Source organism: Macaca thibetana, chromosome 5 (genome assembly GCF_024542745.1).
Source record: "Macaca thibetana thibetana isolate TM-01 chromosome 5, ASM2454274v1, whole genome shotgun sequence".
Taxonomy (NCBI): Eukaryota; Metazoa; Chordata; class Mammalia; order Primates; family Cercopithecidae; genus Macaca; species Macaca thibetana.
In genome coordinates this window covers 178608551-178632973 of record NC_065582.1, presented here as the reverse complement: position 1 = coordinate 178632973, position 24423 = coordinate 178608551, and the positions used below count along the sequence as shown (strand labels likewise).

The following is a 24423-nucleotide window of genomic DNA, read 5'->3' as shown; positions in this document are numbered from 1 at the left end:
ATGATCCAAGAGGCAGATGAGCTACTCAGGTCCTTCCTGGAGATCACATGGCCATCAGAGACCCGGGGCTGAGGCTGAATCTTTAAAATAACTAAGTACCAAAGAGCCACTGTTTGCTTTCCTCGGTAATGCTGGTTGTCACAGTCTCCCCAGCCTGACTAGCTCTGCACTTGGACTTTTTTTTCTTCTAAGATTCTCTGCAGGGATGATTTCGCTGTCTCGGTTTCTTTGAAACTGTCTCCAAGCAACAGCTTGGCAAGTGTGGGTCAAAACCCTGCTGGGGGTCTTTGAAATCATACGGAGCCTGATACATTCCCAGAACCTCTGTGAGGCTGTGCTACCCTCCTTCTTCCTGGATGCCTAATGTGCACAGGTTGGGCTCGTGCCCCATTTGAGGAAGCTGGATTTGTCAGCAAATCTGCCCTCATGCCTTCTCCTCCTGCCCTAGGTGTCTGGGCCAAGCGAAGCACAGACAGCCCACATATGGCTGCTTGTTAACAACACCAAGACACCCTCGTCAGCCAACCTCTCGGAGCTTCTCTTGCTGGACAGCATCGCTGGTCTCACTGTTCTGGAGTCCATCGGAAACAAGACCTCGGAAGGATTCCAGGCTTTTAGCAAGAAGTTTTTGCAAGGTAACAGCAGAGCAGTCTGAAGCCAGGGATGACAAATGAGAATATGTACAGATACTTCCAGGTGAATGTGCTCTGGGTCAGGCATATTCTTAAAGACTTACATGTGTTCACTCACTTAATCCTCACAATGGATCTTACTATCAGGGTATCATAAAAAGAGACCACATTCAATATCTGTAACCAAAAAGCTGAATTTCTCATTTATCTTAATAAGATGTTAGATTTGGGGAAAGAGTTGTGGAAATTTTTAAAAAATATATAGTCAATTTTTATTATGAAAAATTTCAAACATACACAAAAATAGAGTTTACAGTGGATCCCAGTATACGTGTCACTCACATCACTGAAATTAATCATCACTCAGGAAGATGAAAAGTTTGTTTTGGGTTGTGCTGGACAGAGTGGGAGTGGGTTGACATCCATCTCAGTAGCATGTTCCTGAGCTGTCCAGGTATGTCCAGGTGTGTCCAGGTGTGTTCGAACGTGTTCACTGGAGTAACTCCACTGCTGCTTGGTTGATTTGTAGACTCTGCCACCCTCACTGGTTGGCTTTCAGAGGTTCGATTCCTGAGGTGGGCTGTTATTGGTCAATTAAGCAGGTTTAAAACCAATTCTGGGATTCAGTTGGTACCATAGCTTCAGAACTCAGTTTCCCTAGGCAGGCAAAGACATCCTTTATTCTTCATAGGACCTCATTTACAGATGAATAGACTGGGACTAAAGTGGCTGAGAAGCTTGCCCGAGGTCATAGGGCTGGCTGCTGTCAAGGCTGACAGTCAAGCTCAGGCTCCCTGTGCACCCTGGTAACCATTAAACTGTCGTGCTTTTCACATGTCTGGAACTCTTCCCAACTCCATGCCTCCGTACTCACAGCACACATTGCTAGGATTACATGCTGCTCCTTCCCTCTGAGCCTAGATAAGGCCTCAGAATACTGCGTAACACATTATTATTGACAGAAGCTACTAGTGGAGCTTGCCCACACGTAGTGACCTTTTTGCTGGCTCTGATTTAAATGATGTCATAAAAGTTGTTATGAGACGTCCCAGCTAAGTAACCTTCAGTGCTTTCATGCCTTCAATGATATAAAAATGAATCCGCTATTCTTCAATTCGTGTTCAAAGCATGGAGCATGGGGCCACGAGCAGAGCACAGACGCAGCCTCAGATGGACCTGGGTGACTCCCAGCCTTGTGACTGAGAAGCTGCATGGCTTCTGGAAAGCTATTGAAGTGCTCTGGTCGTGCGAATGTCAGTCCATTGTGGAGTCGTAGAGATTGAATCAAGGAGACAGTGTCACCCAGGCCCTCTGTCTGGTAAAGGGAAGGTGTCCAACACCCTCTCCAGCCTGTGGTCCTACACATCTTTCTTCTAATTTCCCCGCCGACCTTTCATGGTCCGTGCTCCTGCCAGACCCAGCTTCCTACTCTTCTATCTCCTAGCATCTACTCTTGCTCTTTTGTGGGTCAAGAAAGCACCTCTCCCCAATTCTGAATATACAAATCATCTCTATTCTTTGGGACCTGGCCCTGGTGTCACCTTCTCTAGAAAGCCCCACCCAATCCACTGCCCCAAAGTCACCCCTCTGCCTCCAAACTTCCACAGAGATTACCTGCCCCTTCCTGCTTCCTGCTTGGAGCCTCGTGCCATTCTAGGCACTTTCCACACGTGAATTCATGGACTTCTGCTCTGGCACGTGTACACTGCGTGTCTCTGAACCTTGGCTCTCCATCTGTCCTCTGGGCATGCTAATAACACCTACCCAGGAAGGCGCTGTGAAGGTAAGGGAGCTAAAGCAGGGTGACGCAGCCTGGCTATGGAAAGTGCTCCTGGGCTCCTGGTGTTAGGAGGTATTTTGTTCGTGTTTTTTTTCTTCTTTTCTTTTCTTTTTTTTTTTTTGAGATGGAGTTTCATGCTTGTCGCCCAGCCTGGAGTGCAGTGGCACAATCTCGGCTCACTGCAACCTCCGCCTGCTATGTTTAAGCGATTCTCCTGCCTCAGCCTCCCGAGTAGCTGGGACTACAGGCGTGTGCCACCACGACCAGCTAATTTTTGTATTTTCCATAGAGACAGGGTTTCACTATGTTGCCCAGGCTGGTCACGAACTCCTGACCTCAAGTGATCCTCCTGCCTTGGCCTCCCAAAGTGCTAGGATTACAGGCATGAGCCACCACGCCTGGCCACTGTTGGTGTTATTTTTATTCTTACTGCTCCATTCTTGTTATTTATGCCCATGCTTGGCTCTGCCTACTGGGCTGTATATTCCCTGAGGGCAGTGTCCAAATCATATTTATCTGTGAACTCACCGCTATGCCAAGGAGTATAACATTGACTTTCACCTTGGGACTCAGGTGACTTTTTTTTTTTTTTCCCCAAAGCATAAGTGGATAACTAAAATCAAATGACCAGTCAGGTCCCAGTTCATTGACATTCTGACCTCATCATCATTATTATTTGATGCTTTTCTTTTATGAGAGCCAGTGTTGTTTGGGGAAAAGATGATGGGACCCAGAGGGTCAGGTGGCTCCCTGTCCATCACCCGGGTGATCCTAAGCCAGTCACTGTCTCTTAGTCTCAGTTTCTTCTTCTGTATGTTGCAGAAAATCACGTGTTCTCCATCCATCTCGGGGCAGTGCGTGGAGATCAGCTGGGTTAATGCAGGTGCAGCGCATGGAGAGTGGTCAAACCACTGTATGGGGAAGGTCTGACTATGACTACCTTCCCCGTCATTGTCATTGTCACTGCCATTATCTTTATCACTTTACGTTCATTATCTTAGCTCTAGGATATATGAAAACAAAATGAGATGGGCATGATCCACTTCTAAGGTCCCAGCTACGCAGGAGGCTGAGGCAGGAGGATTGCTTGAGCCTGGGAGTTCGAGACTAGTCTGGGGAACATAGAGAGAGCCTATCTCAGAAATAAATAAATAAAAATTTTAAAATAAAAGTGAAAATGTTGAAGATTTTTAAAACAAAAATGCCAGTGATTCCTTAGGCTAAGTGAGCATTCCTCCTCTTTTCTTTACTATATATACACACACATATATATGTGTGTGTGTATGTGTGTATATATGTGTATATGTGTGTGTGCATATATATATATATTTGAGGTCTGCATACATTGAGAAATGAGGCATATTGTGGCATTTTAGGGCTATAAGTAACCTCTGTTAGGGAGAAAGTCAAGATTGGAGGACAAGCTTAGGTGAGAACAGTGACTGGCAGAGTTAGACGGGCTCTGTCACCCACCTGGCCACACTGGGCAAAGGCCTCCAGTCCTGGTACAGCCTCGTCCGAGCAGGATGGGCTGAGTGCGGCCCACCCAAACTTACCTATGGGATGAGGCGTGCTGCACAGTGAGAAAGGGCTAGGAGAGCCAGCCCTATTGCAGGTAGTGCACCCCCGCTCGTGAATGGAAATGTCAGGAGTGGGAGTCCAGGAGTCCGCCCAGCTCACTGTCCCTAGTTTACCACTCAGAGAATTCGCACCTAGCTGTGTGCAATACAAAAGGCTTCCTTGCTGCAGGCATCACTGCCATGGTGGCCTCCCTTGGAACCAGGGAAGCCAAGGGCCAGGATGTGTCTGGGGTGTGGTGGGGCACGGCCGGGGGCATGGCTGAGCCCTCACTGAATCACACGTGCTTTTCTCTGCACAGTGGGAGATGCCTTTGCTGTCAGCTATGCAGCCACACTCCAGGCTGGAGACCTTGGGAACGGGGAGAGCCTCAAGCTTCCTGCCCAACTTACCTTTCAGAGCTCGTCACAGGTATTACCTTTGTTACTTTAATCTCTGTCTTGCCACTGCCAGGAGAGATTGTTTTAGAAACAGGGACGCTTCAGACAGAAGACCTGTTAGTTCCTTCCTTCAGTGATGCCACCTAGCAGATAAGGGCACAGGCCCTGGAGTCTCACACACCTTGCCGTGAACCGGGCTCCGTTAGTAATGCCCCTGTGACTTTGCCTAAGTTACTTAACCCCTCTGGGCCTCACACAAGGTTTTCATAAGGATAGGTAATCAATACATGTGAATTCTTTTCACTGTGTCCTACACACTGTAAGCACCTAACCAGTAGTTACCATTACTGTTCATTTTCCAGGGCTACCGTAACAAAGTACCGCAGACTAGACTTAAAAACAACAGAAATGTATTGTCTGTGGGGCTGGAAGCCGGAGATCAGGGTGTCTGCAGGGCTGATTCCTTCTGAGACCTGTTCTTGGCTTGTGGAGGCTGCCTTCTCCCTGTGTCTTCCTAAGACTTTCCGTGGCTGCACGTCTGTCCTAACCTCTTCTGTAAGGACACCAGTCATGCAAGACCATGACCCAGCCTAGCAACCTCACTTTACCTGATTACTTCTGTAAAGACCCTGTCTCCAAATGCAGTCACATCCTGGGGCACTGGGACTTCGGACTTTAACATACAAATTTTGGGAAACAGTCTGGCCCATAACACCATTACTGTGAGTCTCCCCATCTCTCACTGCCCCTGTGGTGGGTTCACTTATGCAATGAACTGGCTGGCTGCCTGTCCTGGCAGGTGCTGCACGCCCCAGGTACAGGCTGGAGGAGATGTGGTCTCTGACTTCAAGGAGATCATGATGCTCTGCTTCCTTTTGCCATTTTATTGTGGCTTCAGCCCCTGGAGAAAGTCTTCCCTATTCATGGCCATGGAAGATGCGGCTCATAGCATGACTGTGACTGCCCCAGGTCCCATAACAGGATCAGATTGTACCCTGCAGCTGCCTCCTGAGGCCTCCTTCTACCCTGAGGCTGCAAGGCCACTGTGGCGTTTCTGCTGCAATGAGGGGAAAACAAAACAAAACAAAACAAAAAACCTTAGACAAATTTAGATAAAAGGAAAGAGGCTAAATACAAGATACAAGAAAATGACATGAAACTATTGGGAAGGACAATTCTCTCAGGAAATAATTTAGTATAAAGTTAAAAAAATAGAGAACAAAGACAGATTTTTGAAACTAAGGATAAAATTCCAAAAGGTTTCCCAAAAGAAATCCCAACAATTTCAGAAGACAGGAAACCAAGTCAATTAGAAAGAAAAGATAAGATAATGATAAGGAAAAGATAAGGTAAGAATCAGAAAGCAAATCAGAAACTCTGAATAAAATGAAATGGAAGCTTCAGGAGCTAAAACCCCGGGCAGCTGTGTGTGTTCCTGGGCCGGGCTGGCTTGGGCAGGGGGAGGTTTATGGTTCGGCAGAGCCTGGCTCCCATCATGCTCCAGGAGGACATTCCTCGTGGCTTCCCCTGCCCCAAGCTGAAATAGTCCTGCCTGTTACTTTGTTTGGTTCCTGTCTGTGATATTGACTCCACCCCCTAGGAACCCCCTCCCTCCCTCACTAACATGTCAGCTCCGTGAAACCAGGGCCTCGTGTGCCGTGTTCACAGCTGCGTCTCCAGTGCCAAAAAGAGAACCCTGCACATAGTAGGTGCTCAGTAACAATGTGTTGAATCCCACTTGGTCCATGTTTTCTGGCTTCGTGCCAGGAACTAAAACATGTTTCTGAAGCCTTGAAGTTTATGTCGTAACTGCATGCATTTACTGGGGTGAGGATTTACGCTTTGTAAAGAGTTGAAGATGATCTTTGATAGCACACTTTAGGCTCCTATCTGCGTATCTGTGGGAACACAGCAGAATGTACTGGAATGTGGGCTCTGAACTTAGCCTCAGGCTCCAGTTCAAGAGACCCTGAGACTCCTAGACACCATACATATTCCAAAGCAGAGGTGACTCAAGAACAGAAAGGGCAAAGTGAATGAATGCCTCAGAGGTGTCTTTTCTTTACAGTCATGTTCTAAAACTGTTCCATTTCCCTCCCATGAAAAGAAGACTTACAGTGTTTTGATTTTCTCCGAAGCCTCCATGAGGTCACCCTGCTGGCCCACAGTGGATTTGGGAAGTCCCACTGCTTCCTAGTGCTGCTGCCATAACATCTGTAGGGCATGGATCAGGGGATTTGTTACCTCGGGAGGGGCATAGCTCAGGTTACAGAAACATGCCTTAGTCATGTCTATAATGAGAATTACATGAGTTGCTGAGCTCACTGGGCTGCAAGCTCTAAATCCCAAGGTCTGGTTCTTTTTTTTGAGACAGAGTTTTGCTCTTGTCACCCAGGCTGGAGTGCAATGGTGCAGTCTGGGCTCACTGCAACCTCTGCCTCCTGGGTTCAAGCAATTATCCTCTGTCAGTCTCCTGAGTAGCTGGGATTACAGGCGCCCACAATCACACCTGGCTAACTTTTGTATTCTTAGTAGAGACGGGGTTTCACCATGTTGGCCAGGCTGGTCTCAAGCTCCTGACCTCAGGTGATAAACCCGCCTTGGCCTCCCAAAGTGCTGAGATTACAGGTGTGAACCACCAAACCCAGCCAGTCTGGTTCTATATAATATTACTGCTATGACTATTGCTATTGCTTTTTAAAATTTTTTTTCATTATTATTATTTTTGAGACAGTGTTTCACTCTTGTCACCCAGGCTGGAGTGCAATGACATGATCTCAGCTCACTGCGACCTCTGCCTCCTGGGTTCAAGCCATTCTCCTGCCTCAGCCTCCTGAGTAGCTGGAATTACAGGTGCCTGCCAGCACACCTGGCTAAGTTTTGATTTTTAGTAGAGATGGGGTTTTACCACGTTGGCCGGGCTGGTCTTGAACTGACCTCAGGTGATCCACCTGCTTTGGCCTTCCGAAGTGCTGGGATTACAGTGGTGTGAGCCACCGCGCCTGACCTGCTATTGCTACTACTACTGCTGCTACTGCTAATGTTACTACTACTACCTACAGCCACCAATAGCAGTAATATTTTATAGCACTCCCTAGTGCCAGGCACTCTTCAAGGTTCTATATTACCTAAGTTAATCCTCATAGCAATTCTGTGAACTGAAATATGATTACCATTTCACAGATGAGAAAACAGAGGCAAAGAGAGGCCAATACATTGCCCAAGTTTCAACTGCTGTGAGCAGTGGAGCCCTGTATTAACTCAGCTTGGCCCTAATCACCACCCTATAGACTGCCTGTCAGTGGCAAGCTATTGTGCCTCTACCCCCAGGAAGAAGCATGTTCTCACAGTGGGTCTTTTCGGTCACCATGCGGTTAGACAGGTGGATACCATCACACACTTTATTTTGCTGTTTCCTGTATCTTCTCAGCAGAGGAATATTCGAGGACATTACGGATAGACCCACAGGGAGTTGGGGCTTGGAGAATCAAGTGCATTTGAGTAAGAGAAGAACACATGCAGTGCAGTCAGAGCCCAGGATTGCATCTACCTTTGTGAAGGAGCTAGATGCTGGGAGAGTGGAGGTGACTTACCTTGGTCACAGGCTTGGAGTCAGCTCCCAACCCCAACCCCAAGCGTTTCTCCACAAGGGCATGCTGCCATGCCTTTCTCTGGATGTTAGCGAAGCTGGTGCTTGGATTTCACAAAGCCTCCGGTAGAGAGGGAGGGATCCTATCCCCACATGCCCTTCCCCCTGACAGTGAGACCTTCACAAGCTCTGACCTGTGCAGCAGTTAGGGCTGATTATAGCTCCAGGCTTGGCAGGTTGGAAATCACACCAAATGTTACCCCGTGTGTCAGACCCCAAACTGTTGCTGAAAGCGTTTTTTTTTTTCCTCTTCTAGAACAGAACACAGCTGAAAGCGCTTTTTTCCATAACAGCAGAAGAAAGCATAACGGTAGGAAACATGACATGCCCTGAGCACCCCCTGCCTTCTATCTGTGTCTCTTCACACCTGTGCCATGTGGGTCCTGCCTATCCTTGGAGCCATGGGGAGGGGCGGCTGCTGGCCTTGGACCCCCAGTTATGCGTTGAGGCTGGGACTCTGCTGTCTCTTGGGTCCCCCGTGTGCCCTGAGGCTATCTGACTGGTTTCCCTGGACGACCCTCCACCTGGGCAAGGCAGGTGGGTCATGGGCTGGACAGGCTGAGGTTCCACTGCTTGTCTGTGCTACTGTCCAGCTGTGCTCCTACCTGTTCCCAGTGTTTGCCCCTAGGTCAAGCTGCTGGTGACATTGTGTTTTCCCAGATCTTCCCAAAGCCTGCAGTCTGTGGGTGGGTCTCTCTGCTTCTGCTGTTCACCATTAATACTTCTCCATTTCTGTTCTTCAGTTTAATCATTTGCATCTCACAGGTTCACTCGTTCATGTATTAACTGAGTGTTAATTCACCAGGTAACAACACTTCACGTTTCTTAAACACCTACTGGGTGCCAGGCATTCCGAGCAATTTACATATGTGGAATTACATCATCTTCACCACAGTCTTGTGAGACATATTCTATTTTAAAATCTCTGCCATTTCAGATGGGGAAACCAAGGCACATTAAAGTCAAGTAATTTGCTCAAGATCCCATGGCTAGAATGTCAGAGTCCCCAATACCCACCCCCAGTTTCGATGATTCTCTAGGGTGACTCACGGGACTTACATGTACAGTCACGCACCACATAATGACATTCTGGTGAACAGTGGACTGCATATATGAAGGTGGTCCCATAGGATTACAATGCAGCTGAAAAATTCCTGTCACCTAATGATCATGTGATTGTGTAACATCCATTGTAACACAGTGTGTTTACTCAGCTGTTTGGTGATTCTGGTGTGAAACCTACTGTGCTGCCAATCGTAAAAAGTCTAGCATATACAATTATGTCCAAAACATAATACTTGGCCGGGCGTGGTGGCTCACACCTGTAATCCCAGCACTTTGGGAGGCTGAAGTGGGTGGATCACGAGGTCAGGAGATTGAGACCATCCTGGCTAACACAGTGAAACCCCCTCTCTACTAAAAATACAAAAAAAACTAGCCAGGCGTGGTGGCGGGCGCCTGTAGTCCCAGCTACTCGGGAGGCTGAGGCAGGAGAATGGTGTGAACCCGGGAGGCGGAGCTTGCAGTGAGTGGAGATCATGCCACTACACTCCAGCCTGGGTGACAGAGCGAGACTCTGTCTCAAAAAAAGTAATAATGACAATAAAAGACTATGCTACTGGTTTACATATTTACTATACATATTTTTTATTGTTATTTTAGAGTGTATTGCTTCCACTGATCAAATCCAAAATAAGCTTACCTAGAAATTAGCCTCAGGCAGGCCCGTCAGGAGGGATTCTAGAAGAAGGCCTTGTTATCCTAGGAGATGACGGGTCCGTGCCTGTTACTGCCCCTGAAGACCTTCCAGGGGGACAAGGTGTCAGTGTGGAAGGCAGTGAGATTGATGATCCTGACGCTGTACAGGACTAGGCTAATGTGCGTGTGTCTTAGTTTTTAACAAAAAAGTTTAAGAAGTTTTTTTTTTAAAAAAAAACCTTAAAAATATAGAAAGCTTTCAGAGTAAGGATATAAAGAAAGGATCTATTTTTGTACAGCTGTACGGCGTATTTGTGTTTTAAGCTGTGTTATTACCAAAGAGTCAACATGTTAAAAAAAAAAAAACGACAAAGGTAATAAAGTCACAGGGAGGGGAACATCACGCTCTGGAACCTGTCGAGAGGTGGGGGGCAAAGGCAATTACATGTGGAGCTTAAAACCTAGATGACAGGTTGATGGGTGCAGCAAACCACCACGACACATGTACACCTGTGTAACACACCTGCATGTTCTGCGTATGTATCCCAGAACTTAAAGTAAACTAAAATAAAATATAAAAAGTTACAGTAAGCTAAGATTAACTTATTACTGAAGAAACCTGCACAGCATATATTTTAAAAATAAATTTAGTGGCCAGGCACGGTGGCTCATGCCTGTAATCTCAGTACTTTGGGAGGCCGAGGTGGGCTGATCACTTGAGGCCGGGAGTTCAGCATCAGCCTGGCCAACACGGCTAAACCAGTCTCTACTAAAAATACAAAAACAATTAGCTGAGCAAGATGGTGCATGTCTGTGATTCCAGCTACTCGGGAGGCTGAGACATGAGAATTGCTTGAACCTGGGAGGTGGAGGTTGCAGTGAACCGAGATCATGCCACTGCACTCCAGCCTGGGCAACAGAGTGAGCCTGTCTCAACATAAATAAATAAATGTAGTGTAGCCTAAGGGTACAGTGTTTCTAAAGTCTACAGTCGTGTACAGTCATACCCTAGGCCTTCACATTCACTCACCACTCACTCACTGACTCGCCCAGAGCAACTTCCAGTCCTGCAAGCTCGAGTTACGGTAAATTCCCTATACAAGTGTATTTTTTTTTCTTTTATACGTATTTTTCTTTTCTTTCTTTGTTTCTTTTTTTCTTAGACAGAGTCTTGCTTTGTCGCCCAGGCTGGAGTGCAGTGGTGCGTTCTCAGCTCACTGCAACCTCTGCCTCCCAGATTCAAGCGATTTTCCTGCCTCAGCCTCCTGAGTAGCTGGGATTACAGGCGCCCACCACCACACCCAGCTAGTTTTTATATTTTTAGTAGAGATGGCATTTCACCACATTGGCCAGGCTGGTCTTGAACACCTGACCTCAAGTGATCCGGCCACCTCGGCCTCCCAAAGTGCTGGGATTACAGGCTTTGGTACTTTTTCTATACTTAGATCTATTTATATATACAAATACTTAGCATGTGTTATAGTTACCGACAGTATTCAGTACAGTAACATCCTGTACAGGTTTGTAGCCTAGGAGGAATAGACTATACCATAGAGCTTAGGTGTGTAGTCCGCTAGATCATCTAGGTTTGTGTAAGTCACTCTGTGATGTTTGCACAATGAGGAAATCACCTAACAATGCATTTCTAGGAACATCTCTTCATTGTTAGGTGATGCGTGCCTGTAGTTGTACCCACTGCTGTGACTTACTACTATGAAAAGATACAAAGCAAAATCAGCACAGGGAAAGTTGCATGGGGAGAAGTTTGGAGAAAATCACCTGCAAGTTTTAAGAGTCTTCTCCCAGCAGAGTCATGGAGGGTACGCTTCATTCCCCCAGCACGAGTTGTGATAACACATGTGAAGTATTGTCTACCGGGGAAGCTCCTTAGAGACTCAGTGCCAGAATTTTTACTGGGGGCTGGCCACGTAGGCACTCTCTGCCTGGCGTACACCAGGATTCCAGACTCCCAGAAGGAAAGCAGGTGCTCGGCCTAAGCCACACTGTTTGCACAGACAGTTTGAAAGCAGAGAGCCACTCTTACCAGAAAATAGTGGAAACCCTCCCAAAATCCATGTTCCCAGACATCCGCTGAGGCCCAGCCCTACAGGAAGGGCTTTCAGAGGATGCCAGTCTCTGGCTGAAGATGTTAACTCTTTTCTGCATGGCTAGTAAGTGGCAGGACTAGGATTTGAACCCCAGCAGTTTGGCTCCGGATCCCTGCTGTCAGGCACTGGGCCATACCGCCTCCCAGAGAGCCAGAGTCCTGCACAGAAGAGATGAAGAGAAAGTACAAGGCTGGCCTTAGGTGAGTGTTCGGTTTAGTGGGGCTGTCAGGTGCATTGGTAACAAGTCTCCCTGGTGGTCTGTGAGCTCCTGGCGGGTGAGGCCATGTCGGATTCACCCATGTCCCCCACTGCGCGGTACATTGTAGATGGCACTCAGCAGGTAAATATCCCATGATGGAGCTTGTTGTCATCAATGACGATGATTGCTGCTCAGGAGGAGGTGGCTGGTCGCTGCATGAGTGTAATAAAAGGCGGAGAACACTCATGTAAGGGTATTTGCGAGCCCTTCCCCGCTGCCGCAGACTCACTTGTGGATGGAATTGAGCCATGCCCAGGTCTTCCAGGCTTCCCGTCACCTGCATGTTGCCTTCAGGAGAAAGAGGAATAGTTGCCCCGTGGGATGCAAACCTGTGGATGCAAGTCCTGGCCTTGGAACTGGCGCTGAATTTCAGCCACATCGGCCCCCAGGACAGGCGCCCCCAGGCTGTGGACCACATTCAGGGAGCTCCCTGTTGAGTGGGGAGAGGTGTACGCACAGGGTGGCCCTGTGGTATTGTGTGAGCCCAGCAGACTCTTGGACCGTAAGGCCTGGCTTTGAATCCCTGTCCCTCACTGATTGCATGTGACCTTGGGCACATCACATACCTCTGAGGGCCTCAGTTTCCCCAACTGTGAAATGAGAGTAATAACAATATTCACTTCACAGGATGGTTGTTGAGGTAAATGGATCAAGGGATGTAAAGCACTCAACACAGTGCCCGGCACTGTGAGGGCTCCATAAACATCAGCTGTTATCATCGTCAGTATTATTATTATTATTTACACATGAGAACAACACAGCTGTGCCAAGTGTTCTGTGATGCTGACAATGAATGTTTTGCATCAGGGCCTCATGCTCCAATGCCCATCGGGGTCACACAGGTGCTATAAGTGTATGTCAGGCTCAGTGCAAGATTCTAGGAAGTAATGTAGCGTGCAGCAGCGTGGACACTCGGGTTGCCTGTCACCCACCATCCCCACCCTCACACCGAGGCAGTAAATGGAAAAAAAGGACCGAAGAATGCACAGCACTGGCTGAATTTGTGAGTTTGTGACCTGAAATATAGATTGCTTGCACCATGGACACTGACAGCAGAGAGAGAGAGAACTCCATGGGCTGGGTGGACTGGCAGGCTTCCTGGAGGAGGAAGAATTCAATTGGGTCTTGAAGGTAAGATTTAATTAAAGTTGGGGAAGGAGCAGCTGAAGATCTGACTTCTAGGTTAAGCCAGTGTTGACTGCCGGACAGGCATGAACCAAGCACTGCTGGGTGACACACACATAAGGGTGAGGCAAGGCTGTGGCAGTCATGGCGTGTGTTCCAGCAGGGCTGACGGGGGATCCTGCAGAGACTGTGGAATTACACCAGACAGGTGTGGTGGTGATGAATAGGATGAGCTCGCCAGGAGGGTGGCAGTGCCCCTGATGTGTGCATCAGGCAGTTTAAAAATACAGAGTAAAGACGGGAGGCTTCCATCGTGTAAATAGAGATTCTCCCGCATTTGGGAGCTACCCCACCCCATTATCTCCTTAATTTCCTGTTACTTCCCTGAGGGTGAAACTGACACATGTCAGCCAAGGAAAATGAGGCCCCAAGAAATTGTTTCTCATTTTTTCTCAAGAAGTTGTCTTCCCCTTTCTGTCTCCTGGATGAAAGTACTGTCTTTTTGAGAGAAAATGAGAATCACACATTGAGTGCAGGTCTCAGATGGCACTAGATAGCCCCTTCTGTGTTCATCACATGTGCCCATGAAAGGACCGGGTACTGTGCCAGGCACCAAGAGAACAGGTTGCAGTGTTCTGCTGCCAGGATCTCAGGTCTAATCAGAGAGAGACATTTAAACCAATTGTTATGGTACCCCAATTCATTCAGAGTGCAATTCCAATACTAATTTTGTTGTTGTTGTTGTTGTTGTTCTTGAGATGGAGTTTCGCTTTTGTTGCCCGGGCTGAAATGCAATGGCACGATCTCGGCTCACCGCAACCTCTGCCCCCCGGGTTCAAGCAATTCTCCTGCCTCAGCCTCCTGAATAGCTGGGATTACAGGCACCCACCACCAGGCCCAGCTAATTTTGTATTTTTAGTAGCTATGGAGTTTCACCATGTTGGTCAGGCTGGTCTTGAACTGCAGACCTCAGGTGATCCACCCACCTCAGTCTCCCGGTGCTGGGATTACAGGCATGAGCCACCACGCCCAGCCTCCAATACTCATTTTAATGGGACTTTGGAGGGGATGTGAAAAAAATAGTTTCACCTGAAAATATAAATTATGAACCCAGATGGGAAGGTTTTGAAAATGAAGAGTAATGTGGGAGGGTTTACCCTAGCAGATATTAAAAATATTACAAAGCACCGGGCGCGGTGGCTCAAGCCTGTAATCCTAGCACTTTGGGAGGCCGAGGCGGGCGGATCACAAGGTCAGGAGGCCGAGACCATCCTGGCTAACCTGGTGAAACCCCATCTCTACTAAAAAATACAAAAAAAACTAGCCGGGTGAGGTGGCGGGCGCCTGTAGTCCCGGCTACTCCGGAGGCTGAGGCAGGAGAATGGCGTAAACCTAGGAGACGGAGCTTGCAGTGAGCTGAGATCCGGCCACTGCACTCCAGTCTGGGTGACAGAGCGAGACTCCGTCTCAAAAAAAAAAAATATTACAAAGCTACAGTAATGCAGCATTTGACTGCTACAAGAAACATCAGACCAGTGGAACAAAAGATAAAATCTACACACACATCTACACATATGTTTTAAACCAATGGGAGAAGGAGGATGTATCATCCATGAATTTAGTAACAACTGACTGGGTCTTTTGAAAGAAAGACAAAAATGAGTTTCCTAATTAGATTAAAATCTAAGTAAATATAACAATTTGTAAAAAGTAAATATGGGCTAATAGGATACGATCTGGAGAAAACTGTGGATTTAGGTACACATAGTTGCAAACTTTACATTTAAAAACTGCACTCAGAAAGATAAATGAGTAACTTGGGGAAATATTTGTAATATACGTAAGAGACAAAAGATTAATGTTTTTAATATATAAAGAGAATCTTAATATTAATTTATAAGAGATGGAAGGCCACAATAGACAGCTATCTATGGTATGATAATTTCCCAAAAATGAGGCTTACGAGGTGCCCTTGAAGCACAGTGGCGGCCCGTGTCACTCTGTAGGCAAAATCACGTGCCTGTGAGTTGGATTTGTAGGCTTGGGGGTTTGCACACAATTGCACGTTATCATTTTTGCCTTCTCCGTGGACATTCCAAGCCCACTAACCATTGCCCTAACCTGCATTTTTTGTTTTGATGACTGCCCCAGCGTCCTATCCTTTGTGCCTCCAGTTTTACTCCCTACCCAACCCATTGTCCACGCTGGAGTGGTCTTCCCTAAAACATGAACGTGCCTGCTTTCTATTCTTGAGGGGCCCCCATTCAGGATCCGTCAGGAAAGCTGATCCCTGCTAACCATCTCCCAGGGCCACTGGGTGCCTTTGTTTTCCATTACGCTCTGGTTTTGCACATGCTGTTCTTATCTTACCTGTTCTTTGGGTAACTTATAAACCTCCTGCTGGACCCTGACCAGCATCTGCACTCTGTGATGCCCTAGCCCTCCCCTGGCCAGCTAGTTGTACCCTTGGCTGCGGTCCTATGCATTGGATCATTTATTAAAGCCTGGCACTGTGTGAAGTTGAGATTAGTCCTCTGGATGGCACTTAATCCATTTTTGTTGACATCAGAATAAAATTGTTGAACTGGAAGAGACCTTAAAGGTTATCTAGTCCCACTTTCTCATTTTAGAGTAAAAACCTCCGGTCCAGAGAGGCTCTGGAAACTGGCCAGGTTCAGAACTCAACACCATTGCAGTCAGAATCATGCTGTGTGATGCGTTCTCTACTCCAGATGCTATTCGCTAGATTGGTAAATTAGCAAAGCTGCGTTGGTGTGATTGTCTCTGCCTGTGATTACCTTTGACATCTCAGTCTTGCCAGAATTATCAGCTGGGAGGCCAAGGGTCTCTTTGCCCTCAGGACTGCCCCTCAAGGACTGTGTGACAAGGGCCAGCAAGCCACTCACCCCTCTGCTTCTTGGGTCTCAAGCTCAAAGTAAAAGATTTCAAGTAAATGATTCGCAGACTCTATTCCAGAGAAAACATTCGTCATCTCCCATGTTCATCAAGCATTTTCTGTGTTTTGAAGGGTTGGTTGGGTGGGATTTAATATAAGGCCACTATGGGCATTTTGAAGAAATGTCCTCTCCTTACCACCACCCTCCATATACAGAAAAGTTGGAAGAATAAAATAGCTTCATGCCGTAATCCCACCAGCAGGGAGAACCATTGTTAACATGTTCGCATCTCGCCATCCACAAGGCTGTGAATATATTTAGTACATAATTGAAGTCAAACTCCGTAAACAATTCTTCATCAGGCTTTTGTAACTTGGTGTTGAATTCTGAGCATTTAAAGCATTCATTTTGAAAGGCCTGTTTATCCAGCATCGCTCTTCATAAATGCAGTGACAGAATTCATCAAAGGCATCTGCTCCTGCTAATATGTGATTAAAGGGGTGGTAATCGTGGATGATTCTTTTCCAGAGACAAGAAGGAAAGTAAGGAAGACTCTAGGGGATGGGAAGCCGGGATAACCATCTTTTTCTTTATTCTTAGACAATGAGGTTTAAGGTAAAGATGCTCTTTGGAATCTGAACTTACAGTGATTCTCAGTGGAGTTTGGCTGCAGCATGTTTAAGGGATTCTCAGAAGTATGATTAACGTGGAGCTGATTCTGGTGCTCTCAGCCACTTCCGGTTCTGGACTTGTCACTGCAGCGGTGGGTGCTACCAGCATCCCGTCCCCTGAGCTGGATTCAGGGACATTGTTGGCTCCTCCTGTGTCTGGCCTCTTACATATCCATTCCATCACAACACTCCGTTGACTCCGTCTCCTAGTCTGTACCCTTCCTACCAGCCAATAACAGTAGTAGTAATAGCGGCTCAGATTTACTGACTTCTGTGTACCATAACCCTAAACATTAGGCACTGTTTGTGTGTGCGTGGTAAAGTACACACAGCATAACATTTACTGTTATTGACAGTTACTACTTTCACAGTGTTGTGCAGCCATCACCACTGTCTGCTTCCAGAACATTTTCACCTCTGGAAGGAAACTTGGTGCCCACTGGTGACTTCCCATTTCCTTCTCCCCCAGCCCCTGGCAACCACTCCTCTGCTTCTATCTCTGGATTTGCCGACCCTGTACATTTCAGATAAGCGGAATCACACAGTATGTGTCCTTTTGTGTCTGGCGTCTTTCACTTAGCATCACGTTTTCAGTGTTCCTCCATGTTGTAGCATGCACCAGAACTTCATTCCTTTTTATGGCCGAATAATATTCCATTTTATGGATATACACATGTTCTTTATTCATCAGGATGTTTGGCTTATTGTGAACAGTGCTGCTGTGAGCATTCGAGAACAGATTTTTATTTGAATACCTGTTTTAAATTATTTGGAGTATGTGCTTAGGGGTGAAATTGCTGGGTTGTATGGTAATTCTGTTTTTGACCTGTTGCCTCTCAGAGCTGGGGAGACCCAGCCTCCCACAGTGTGGAAGAGGGTGGATTTAAGAGTTGAACCCTCATCAAAGGCCAAAGTCCATGGTCTTTGCTGGCGTGTCCTGTTGCCTCCTGCAGCCTCTTTTCATGCCCCCCATTTCTCTCTTGGCATCCAGGTTTACCTTCCTCCAGGCTGAAGTCATAAGGCGGCCAGAGTTATCTTTCTAAAATACTGATCTAACCATGTTTCTTTATGGCTTAAAGCCTCTCAGTTGTTCCCCTGATTCCCTTAGGATGACACAGCAAATCCCTAATGTGCTCTCAAAGGCCCCGTTGGGCTGGGGCTGCTTCTCTTGCCAGCTTCAGGCCCTGCTCAGGCCAGTCCTTCTCGAAGCTCGCCCTCCCCCTGGCCCAGCTCATTCTCCTCTGCCCACTGGATCACCTCTTGGAAAGCCTTCTCCTGTCCTTTGAGCTAAGAGAGGAGCTCCCCCCTCTCCCCGAGTCCTCCAGGCTCCCCAGCCTCAGCCCAGGCACACTGTGGCATCAGCATCTGCCTGCCTGTTCATTCCTCTGTGGGACGTGAGCTCCTTGAGCAGGGCCTGGCTTTGGTTCCTCCTTGTTCTTCCAGCACCCAGTACAGGGCTCCATTGACTCCTGTGAGTCAGGCAGGTGTAGTGTCATATCCAGACACGGAGTCAGTCCTGGCAGCCCACTTGATGTGTCCACTTCAATAGAGAGTTTCAGGGAAACAAAATTATAGGAAACCTTGGTTTCTGCACATGTGAAATGGATGTAAGAATTATGCACTTAAAATGTTGCTTGAGGCCAGGCGTGGTGGCTGATGCCTGTAATCCCAGCACTATGGGAGGCTGAGGCCAGCGAATTATCAGGTCAGGAGTTCAAGACAAACCTTGCCAACATGGTGAAACCCCATCTCTACAAAAAGTACAGAAATTAGCTGGGCATAGTGGCAGGTGCCTGTAATCCCAGCTACTTGGGAGACTGAGGCAGGAGAATCGCTTGAACCCAGGAGGTGGAGGTTGCAGTGAGCCGAGATTGTGCCATTACACTAGCCTGGGCAACAAGAGCAAGACTCCATCTAAGAAAGAAAGAAAGAAAGAGAGAGAGAGAGAGGGAGAGAGGCAGGGAGGGAGAGAGGGAAAGGAAGAAAGAAATAAAAGAAAGGGGAATAAAGCCTGGTCTGGACAAAATTCAAAATTAAAGTTTGAAAGGATTAGGAAGGCTTTTGGCCAGAGACTCAGGAGTTCCAAAATCTGCCTTGCTGCTACTCCTTCACCCCCAAAAGGTGAGCTGCATACCCAGAGTGGGAATGAAAGTGTTAACAGTGGCACAAACCCTTGATGGCTCGATGCAGGGCTCCTGATAAAGGGCCAGCCTAGGAGAGGCAGGTGGGGTGTGAAGGCCACTAACCTCAGCTGCTGGATGTGAGTCTCAGGTCTACTACTTACTCTCTCTGTGACCTTGGGCCATTTTAAAAGCTTATTTCTACAATGACATTATAATTTATAAAGTGGGGGTTAAAATAGTTCCCATCACAGAGTATTATTATGGAGATTAAATGGATTAATACATGTAAAGCACTTGGATCCATCCCTGGTGCTTAGTATCTGCATAATACATGTTCTCTGAAATGACAATGGTAACAGTGATGCTGCTGCTGATGGTGTCATGATGGCATTGATGGTGGTGGGGGTGAAGATGATGGTGCTGGTGATATTGATGATGATGATAGTGATTGTGATGGTCATGGTGAAGATGATGGTGATGGGATTATTGATGATGTTGATAATGATGGTGGCTATGGTAATGGTGATGGTGGTCATGGTGGTGATGGTAATAATGAATTTGATGCTGCTGCTGATGATGATGGTGATGGTGATGGTGAAGATGATGGTGATGGAGATATTGATGATGTCAATAATGATGGTGGTGATGGTCATGGTGAAGGTGATTGGCATATTGATAATGTTGACAATGATGGTGGTGATGATGATGTTGATAATGATGGTGATGGAGATATTGATGTTGATAATGATGGTGGCTATGGTAATGGTGGTAGTGGTCCTGGTGGTGATGGTGATGATGAATTTGATGGTGATGCTGCTGATGATGGTGTTGATGGTGATAGTGAAGATGATGGTGATGGTGATATTGATGATGTTGATAATGATGGTGGTGATGGTCATGTTGAAAGTGATTGGGCTATTGTTAATGTTGAAAATGATCATGGTGATGGTGATGGTGAAGATGATGGTGATGGTGATATTGATGATGTTGATAGTGATGGTGGTTTTGGCCAATGTGAAGATGATGGTGATGGGGATATTGATCATGTTGATAATGATGGTGGTGATGGAGATATTGATGTTGATAATGATGGTGGCTATGGTAATGGTGGTAGTGGTCCTGATGGTGATGGTGATGATGAATTTGATGGTGATGCTGCTGATGATGGTGTTGATGGTGATGGTGAAGATGATGGTGATGGTGATATTGATGATGTTGATAATGATGGTGGTGATGGTCATGGTGAAGGTGATTGGGCTATTGTTAATGTTGACAATGATGGTGGTGATGGTGATGGTGAAGATGATGGTGATGGTGATATTGATGATGTTGATAGTGATGGTGGTTTTGGCCAATGTGAAGATGATGGTGATGGGGATATTGATTATGTTGATAATGTGGTGGTGATGGTCATGGTGGTGATGGTCATGGTGGTGATGGTGATGATGATGATGAATTTGATGGTGATGCTGCTGATAGTGATCATGATGCTGTTGATGGTGATGGTAAAGATGAAAATGATAGAGATATTGATGATGTCGATAATGAAGGTGGCGATGGTGATGGTGGTGATGGTGATGGTGATGATGAATTTGATGGTGATGCTGCTGCTGATGGTGATCATGATGGTGTTAATGAAGATGTTGATCATTATGGTGATAGTGAAGATAGTGATGATGGGGATATTGATGATGTTGATAATCATGGTGGTAATGTTAATGTTGGTGATGATTATAGTGATGGTAGTGATTATGTGGAGCCTTCTCCTCATAAAATTACATATTGAGATTTTACTCTTCTTTGGTCATTCTTCATTGAGGAAGATTGAAGAGTAGAGGCATTGTAGGCAGGGCAGGGCCTAGCGTAATTTAACAAAACAGATAAATTAAGAAAGTGAGGGTCATGAGTGGGTTTGCCCCATGGAGGTAGGCTCTGCCTAGGTTTGCTTGTCACTTGGTGTCAGAAAGCAGGAATTGTAAGAGAAGGGGGTGAAAGGTGATGGGATCTGCAGAACTGGCTCTGGTTTTTCCCTCTTCCTGGATCCAGGCTTCCATTCCCACAACTGTGTTGATACTTTAAGCATTGATCTATACCCTGCTCCACTGAACTGCCCACAGTACCTCTACTCTTCAGTTTCTCTTGGCAATGCCCTTGTGGCAAAATGAAAGGAAGATCTCAAGATGTGGATTTAGAAGGTGGAAGTGGAAAGAGGAAGAGATTTGAGGTAGCCTGACTCAGCTGTCCATTTCCACTTCATGAAGTAGGAAGGAGGGAGGCAGGGAGACAGAAGGGGAGAAGGAACATACGAGAGAGTTCTTTTCCTGCCTTTTACAGTAGAGTGATGCTGCCCATATGTAATGTCAATCATACAACTAACTTCTACCATGGTATGGGAGATTAGGATTAAAAACATTTTAGAAAAACATGCAGCCCCCTGGACAGTAAGTAGTGTCCAGCTGTAGTGGGGCAAACGTAGACATTGGAGTCCAGCAGAGCTAATTCTGTTTTAGCTGTGAACTTCAATTAATTTTTTAATCTCTTTGCATCTCCATTTGTCTATCAGTAGAACAGGGATGATACGTGTTCCAGGGGATTACAGAAGATTGAATGAAATAAAGTTTATGAAGCATTGTGTTAGTGTCCTCAGGCTGCCATAATAAATCTCCACAAGCTTGGTACCTTAAAACAACAATTTAATTTTCTCACAGTTCTGCAGGCTGGAATTCTGAAATTAAGGTGTTGGCAGGCAGGGCCATGCTCTTTCTAAAGACCCTGGAGAAACATCTTCCTTTGCCTCTTACCTTCTGGTGGCTCCAGAAATCCTTGACATTCCTTGAAATCCTTGGCTTATAGCTGCATCACTCAGTATCTGCCTCCATCTTCACATGGCCATCTTCTCTGTGTGTGTCTACAATCTCCCTCTCCTCGTGAAGACACAATCATTGGATTTAGGACTCACTGTGACCCAGTATGACCTCATCTTAACTTGACTGCATCTACAAAGAAAATTTCTAAATAAGGTCACGTTCATAGGTATTGAGGTTAGGACTTCAACATGTCTTTTTGGAGGGCACAACTCAACTCAACTCACTACATTTACCTCGCCCAGAGGTTGGTGTATTGTAGGTGATTGAAAGTGTTAATCCCCTTTACCTCCCATTCCTTCTTCTCAAAGATGAAAAGACAAATTTTTGCCTTCTTTGAAGGTAAAGGGGATTAACAATCTTGAAAACAGATTGCTGATCTTTAACTACTGTGTTCTTTTACAGACAGATTTTTTTTGGTTTCCTTTCCATCAGTATTTTGACATAACCTCCATGCAATGTTATTTATGTTTATTCAGCTTATCGATTCTTTTCTTGTCTAGTACGTACACAGTCAGGGCTCAGGGAACAGAGGGACATGTCCAGAACAAATGGAGTACTTGGATTTCATTTTGGTGCTAATCAAAATTCAAGATTTAGGATCAGGAGGATGTTAGAGCAAGAAAACATAATTGGTTCTCTGATAGTCTCTGATAACAGCCTCTGTGGACAGAGGCTGATTTATCAAAGGCAAGTTATAAGTGACATCACACTTCGATTCAGGTTTCAATAAACATTTGAACTGAAGCTCCTATTTTTGACCTAACTTAACTTTGACAGTCTAGAACGTCACGGTGGCCTCATTGGTCTGTCAGAAAAAATGTAACCTTGACTACAATCTGCATTGTGACCACAAGAATGAGGAATAGGCTAATTGTCTTCCAGGTCCTAAACAAAACATTCGGTGGCCTGTGGTCTGGAGTCATTTTAAATTAAACTAATTGTCACAGGTTGGCTTTTCTGGAGACAGATGCTGATGCAGAGTTTGGGGTATAATATGCTTTCCATTGTGCAGAGAAGAATTAGCATATCCAGCTGGAGGCTGCTATCCTTAGAAAAACTTGCTTACAAGATTGATCCTGGGCTGGTGACTGGAAACTTGAATTTCAGGATTCCCATCTTCTGAAAACTGATAAGAATGGCTCCCTGTGCCTGAACTGTTTTTTACATATAGTATAGTTTATGCTGATTACTTGCTGTTTTTCTTGGAGTATGAAATTTTGGTACATGCCAGGGTGCCTATGTGATCAGCCTTGAATATAAACCCTGGACACTGAGTCCCTAATGAGCTTCCCTGGTAGAGAACATTTCACATGAGTTGTCACAACCCCTTGCTGGGGGGATTAAGCACGTATTTTGTGACTCCTCTGGAGTCTGGAAGCGTGTGTCTTGTTTACCTTGGACTTTACTACATTCTTCCCTTTTCTGACTTTGTTTTGTATCTTTTTGCTGTAATAAACCATACTTGTGAGTGGGATTGTATGCAGGTGGCCTTGGGGACCCTTGGTACAATCAGTGACCCCCTATAAAAGGAAACGGAAAGGAGCAGGATTGAAAATAGGAAGAAGTGGAGTTGTGATTTGGGTTGACAAAGCCTCAGCAGTCTGGGTGATTTTCATCTATCAAAGTTGCCTTTACATTTTTTTATAATCATCATCATAATAGTAGTAAAAATAATTATTGTCTCTTATTACACAAGTAATACATACCCGTTGTAGAAATATTAGAAAACAAGCATAAAGAAAGTGAAAAACGTCAAGAAATTACATTCAAATAAAATTCTGGAGGATTTTCTTTATAATTTACACAAGTATATGTATATATGCACATTATTTTTATTTTAATGAAATGGAGATTATACTGTATGTATTTTTTTGCAAAGTTACATTAGTATATAAGCCTTTTTATATATTATTAGAAATGTATTCAAAAATCTTCTTTTAAATGGTAGGATATTCAGAACTATAGGGAAAAGGGGGAAATCTTAAAAAGCACCCAGAAAACAAAAACAGATCCTTTCAAAAGGTTATCAGGCACACTTCTGTCAGAAGACAGTGGAGTGGCACCATCAGCATTTTGAGGGAAAGTTATTTTGAGCCTTGAATTATGTAGCCAGCCATACTATCAATCAAACTGAGAACTAAGTGACAGTATTGCTAGATGTGAGAAAAGAATATCTTCTCTAAACAAACTTACTTGAGAATAAATAGATACTTAGGATACTTCATCAAAATAATAAAGAATTATCCAAGAAAAAGGAAGAAATCGGATCCAAGAAACAGTTTTTCTTCAATGAGTAATGCTGTGACAATATAGAAGGCAGTGAAGAAAAAGAAAATCTCTCTATGATACCAGAAAACCTAGAAAGTAGCCAGGTCTGATTAAATCAGAAAGTCAAAGAACTCTGGGAATGATGACTTTAAGAAAAAGTAAATTTGACTCCCTGTAACAGATAGTATTATTAAGAACATGGGTTTATGCTAGGAAGAAAAAAGATAGGCCGTGAAAAACTTCAGGAAAAACAAAAAGTCACACAAGGAAATGCTAATTCACACTGAAGCAAACTAAAAATGTAGCCTGATTTGAAATCATTGATCAAGTGTGAGAAAAGGGACTGAATTAGGAACATACTCCTTTGAGGGGCAGATATTTAGTGACA

General features: G+C 45.5%; 1 protein-coding gene across 6 annotated transcripts in view; it reads left to right on the top strand.

The window, feature by feature from the left end:
• EVC2 (EvC ciliary complex subunit 2) overlaps positions 1–24423 on the top strand; it is a 184737-nt gene that overhangs the window by 18839 nt on the left and 141475 nt on the right. For all 6 annotated transcript variants that reach the window (XR_007725944.1, XR_007725942.1, XR_007725943.1 and 3 more), the window contains 3 exons: positions 449–635; positions 4292–4401; positions 8276–8329. Coding sequence is in view for 3 of the 6 variants with exons in the window: in XM_050792076.1 (XP_050648033.1) it covers positions 449–635; positions 4292–4401; positions 8276–8329 (351 nt within the window). In the remaining 3 variants the exon portion in view is untranslated. The remainder of the gene's footprint in view (positions 1–448; positions 636–4291; positions 4402–8275; positions 8330–24423) is intronic.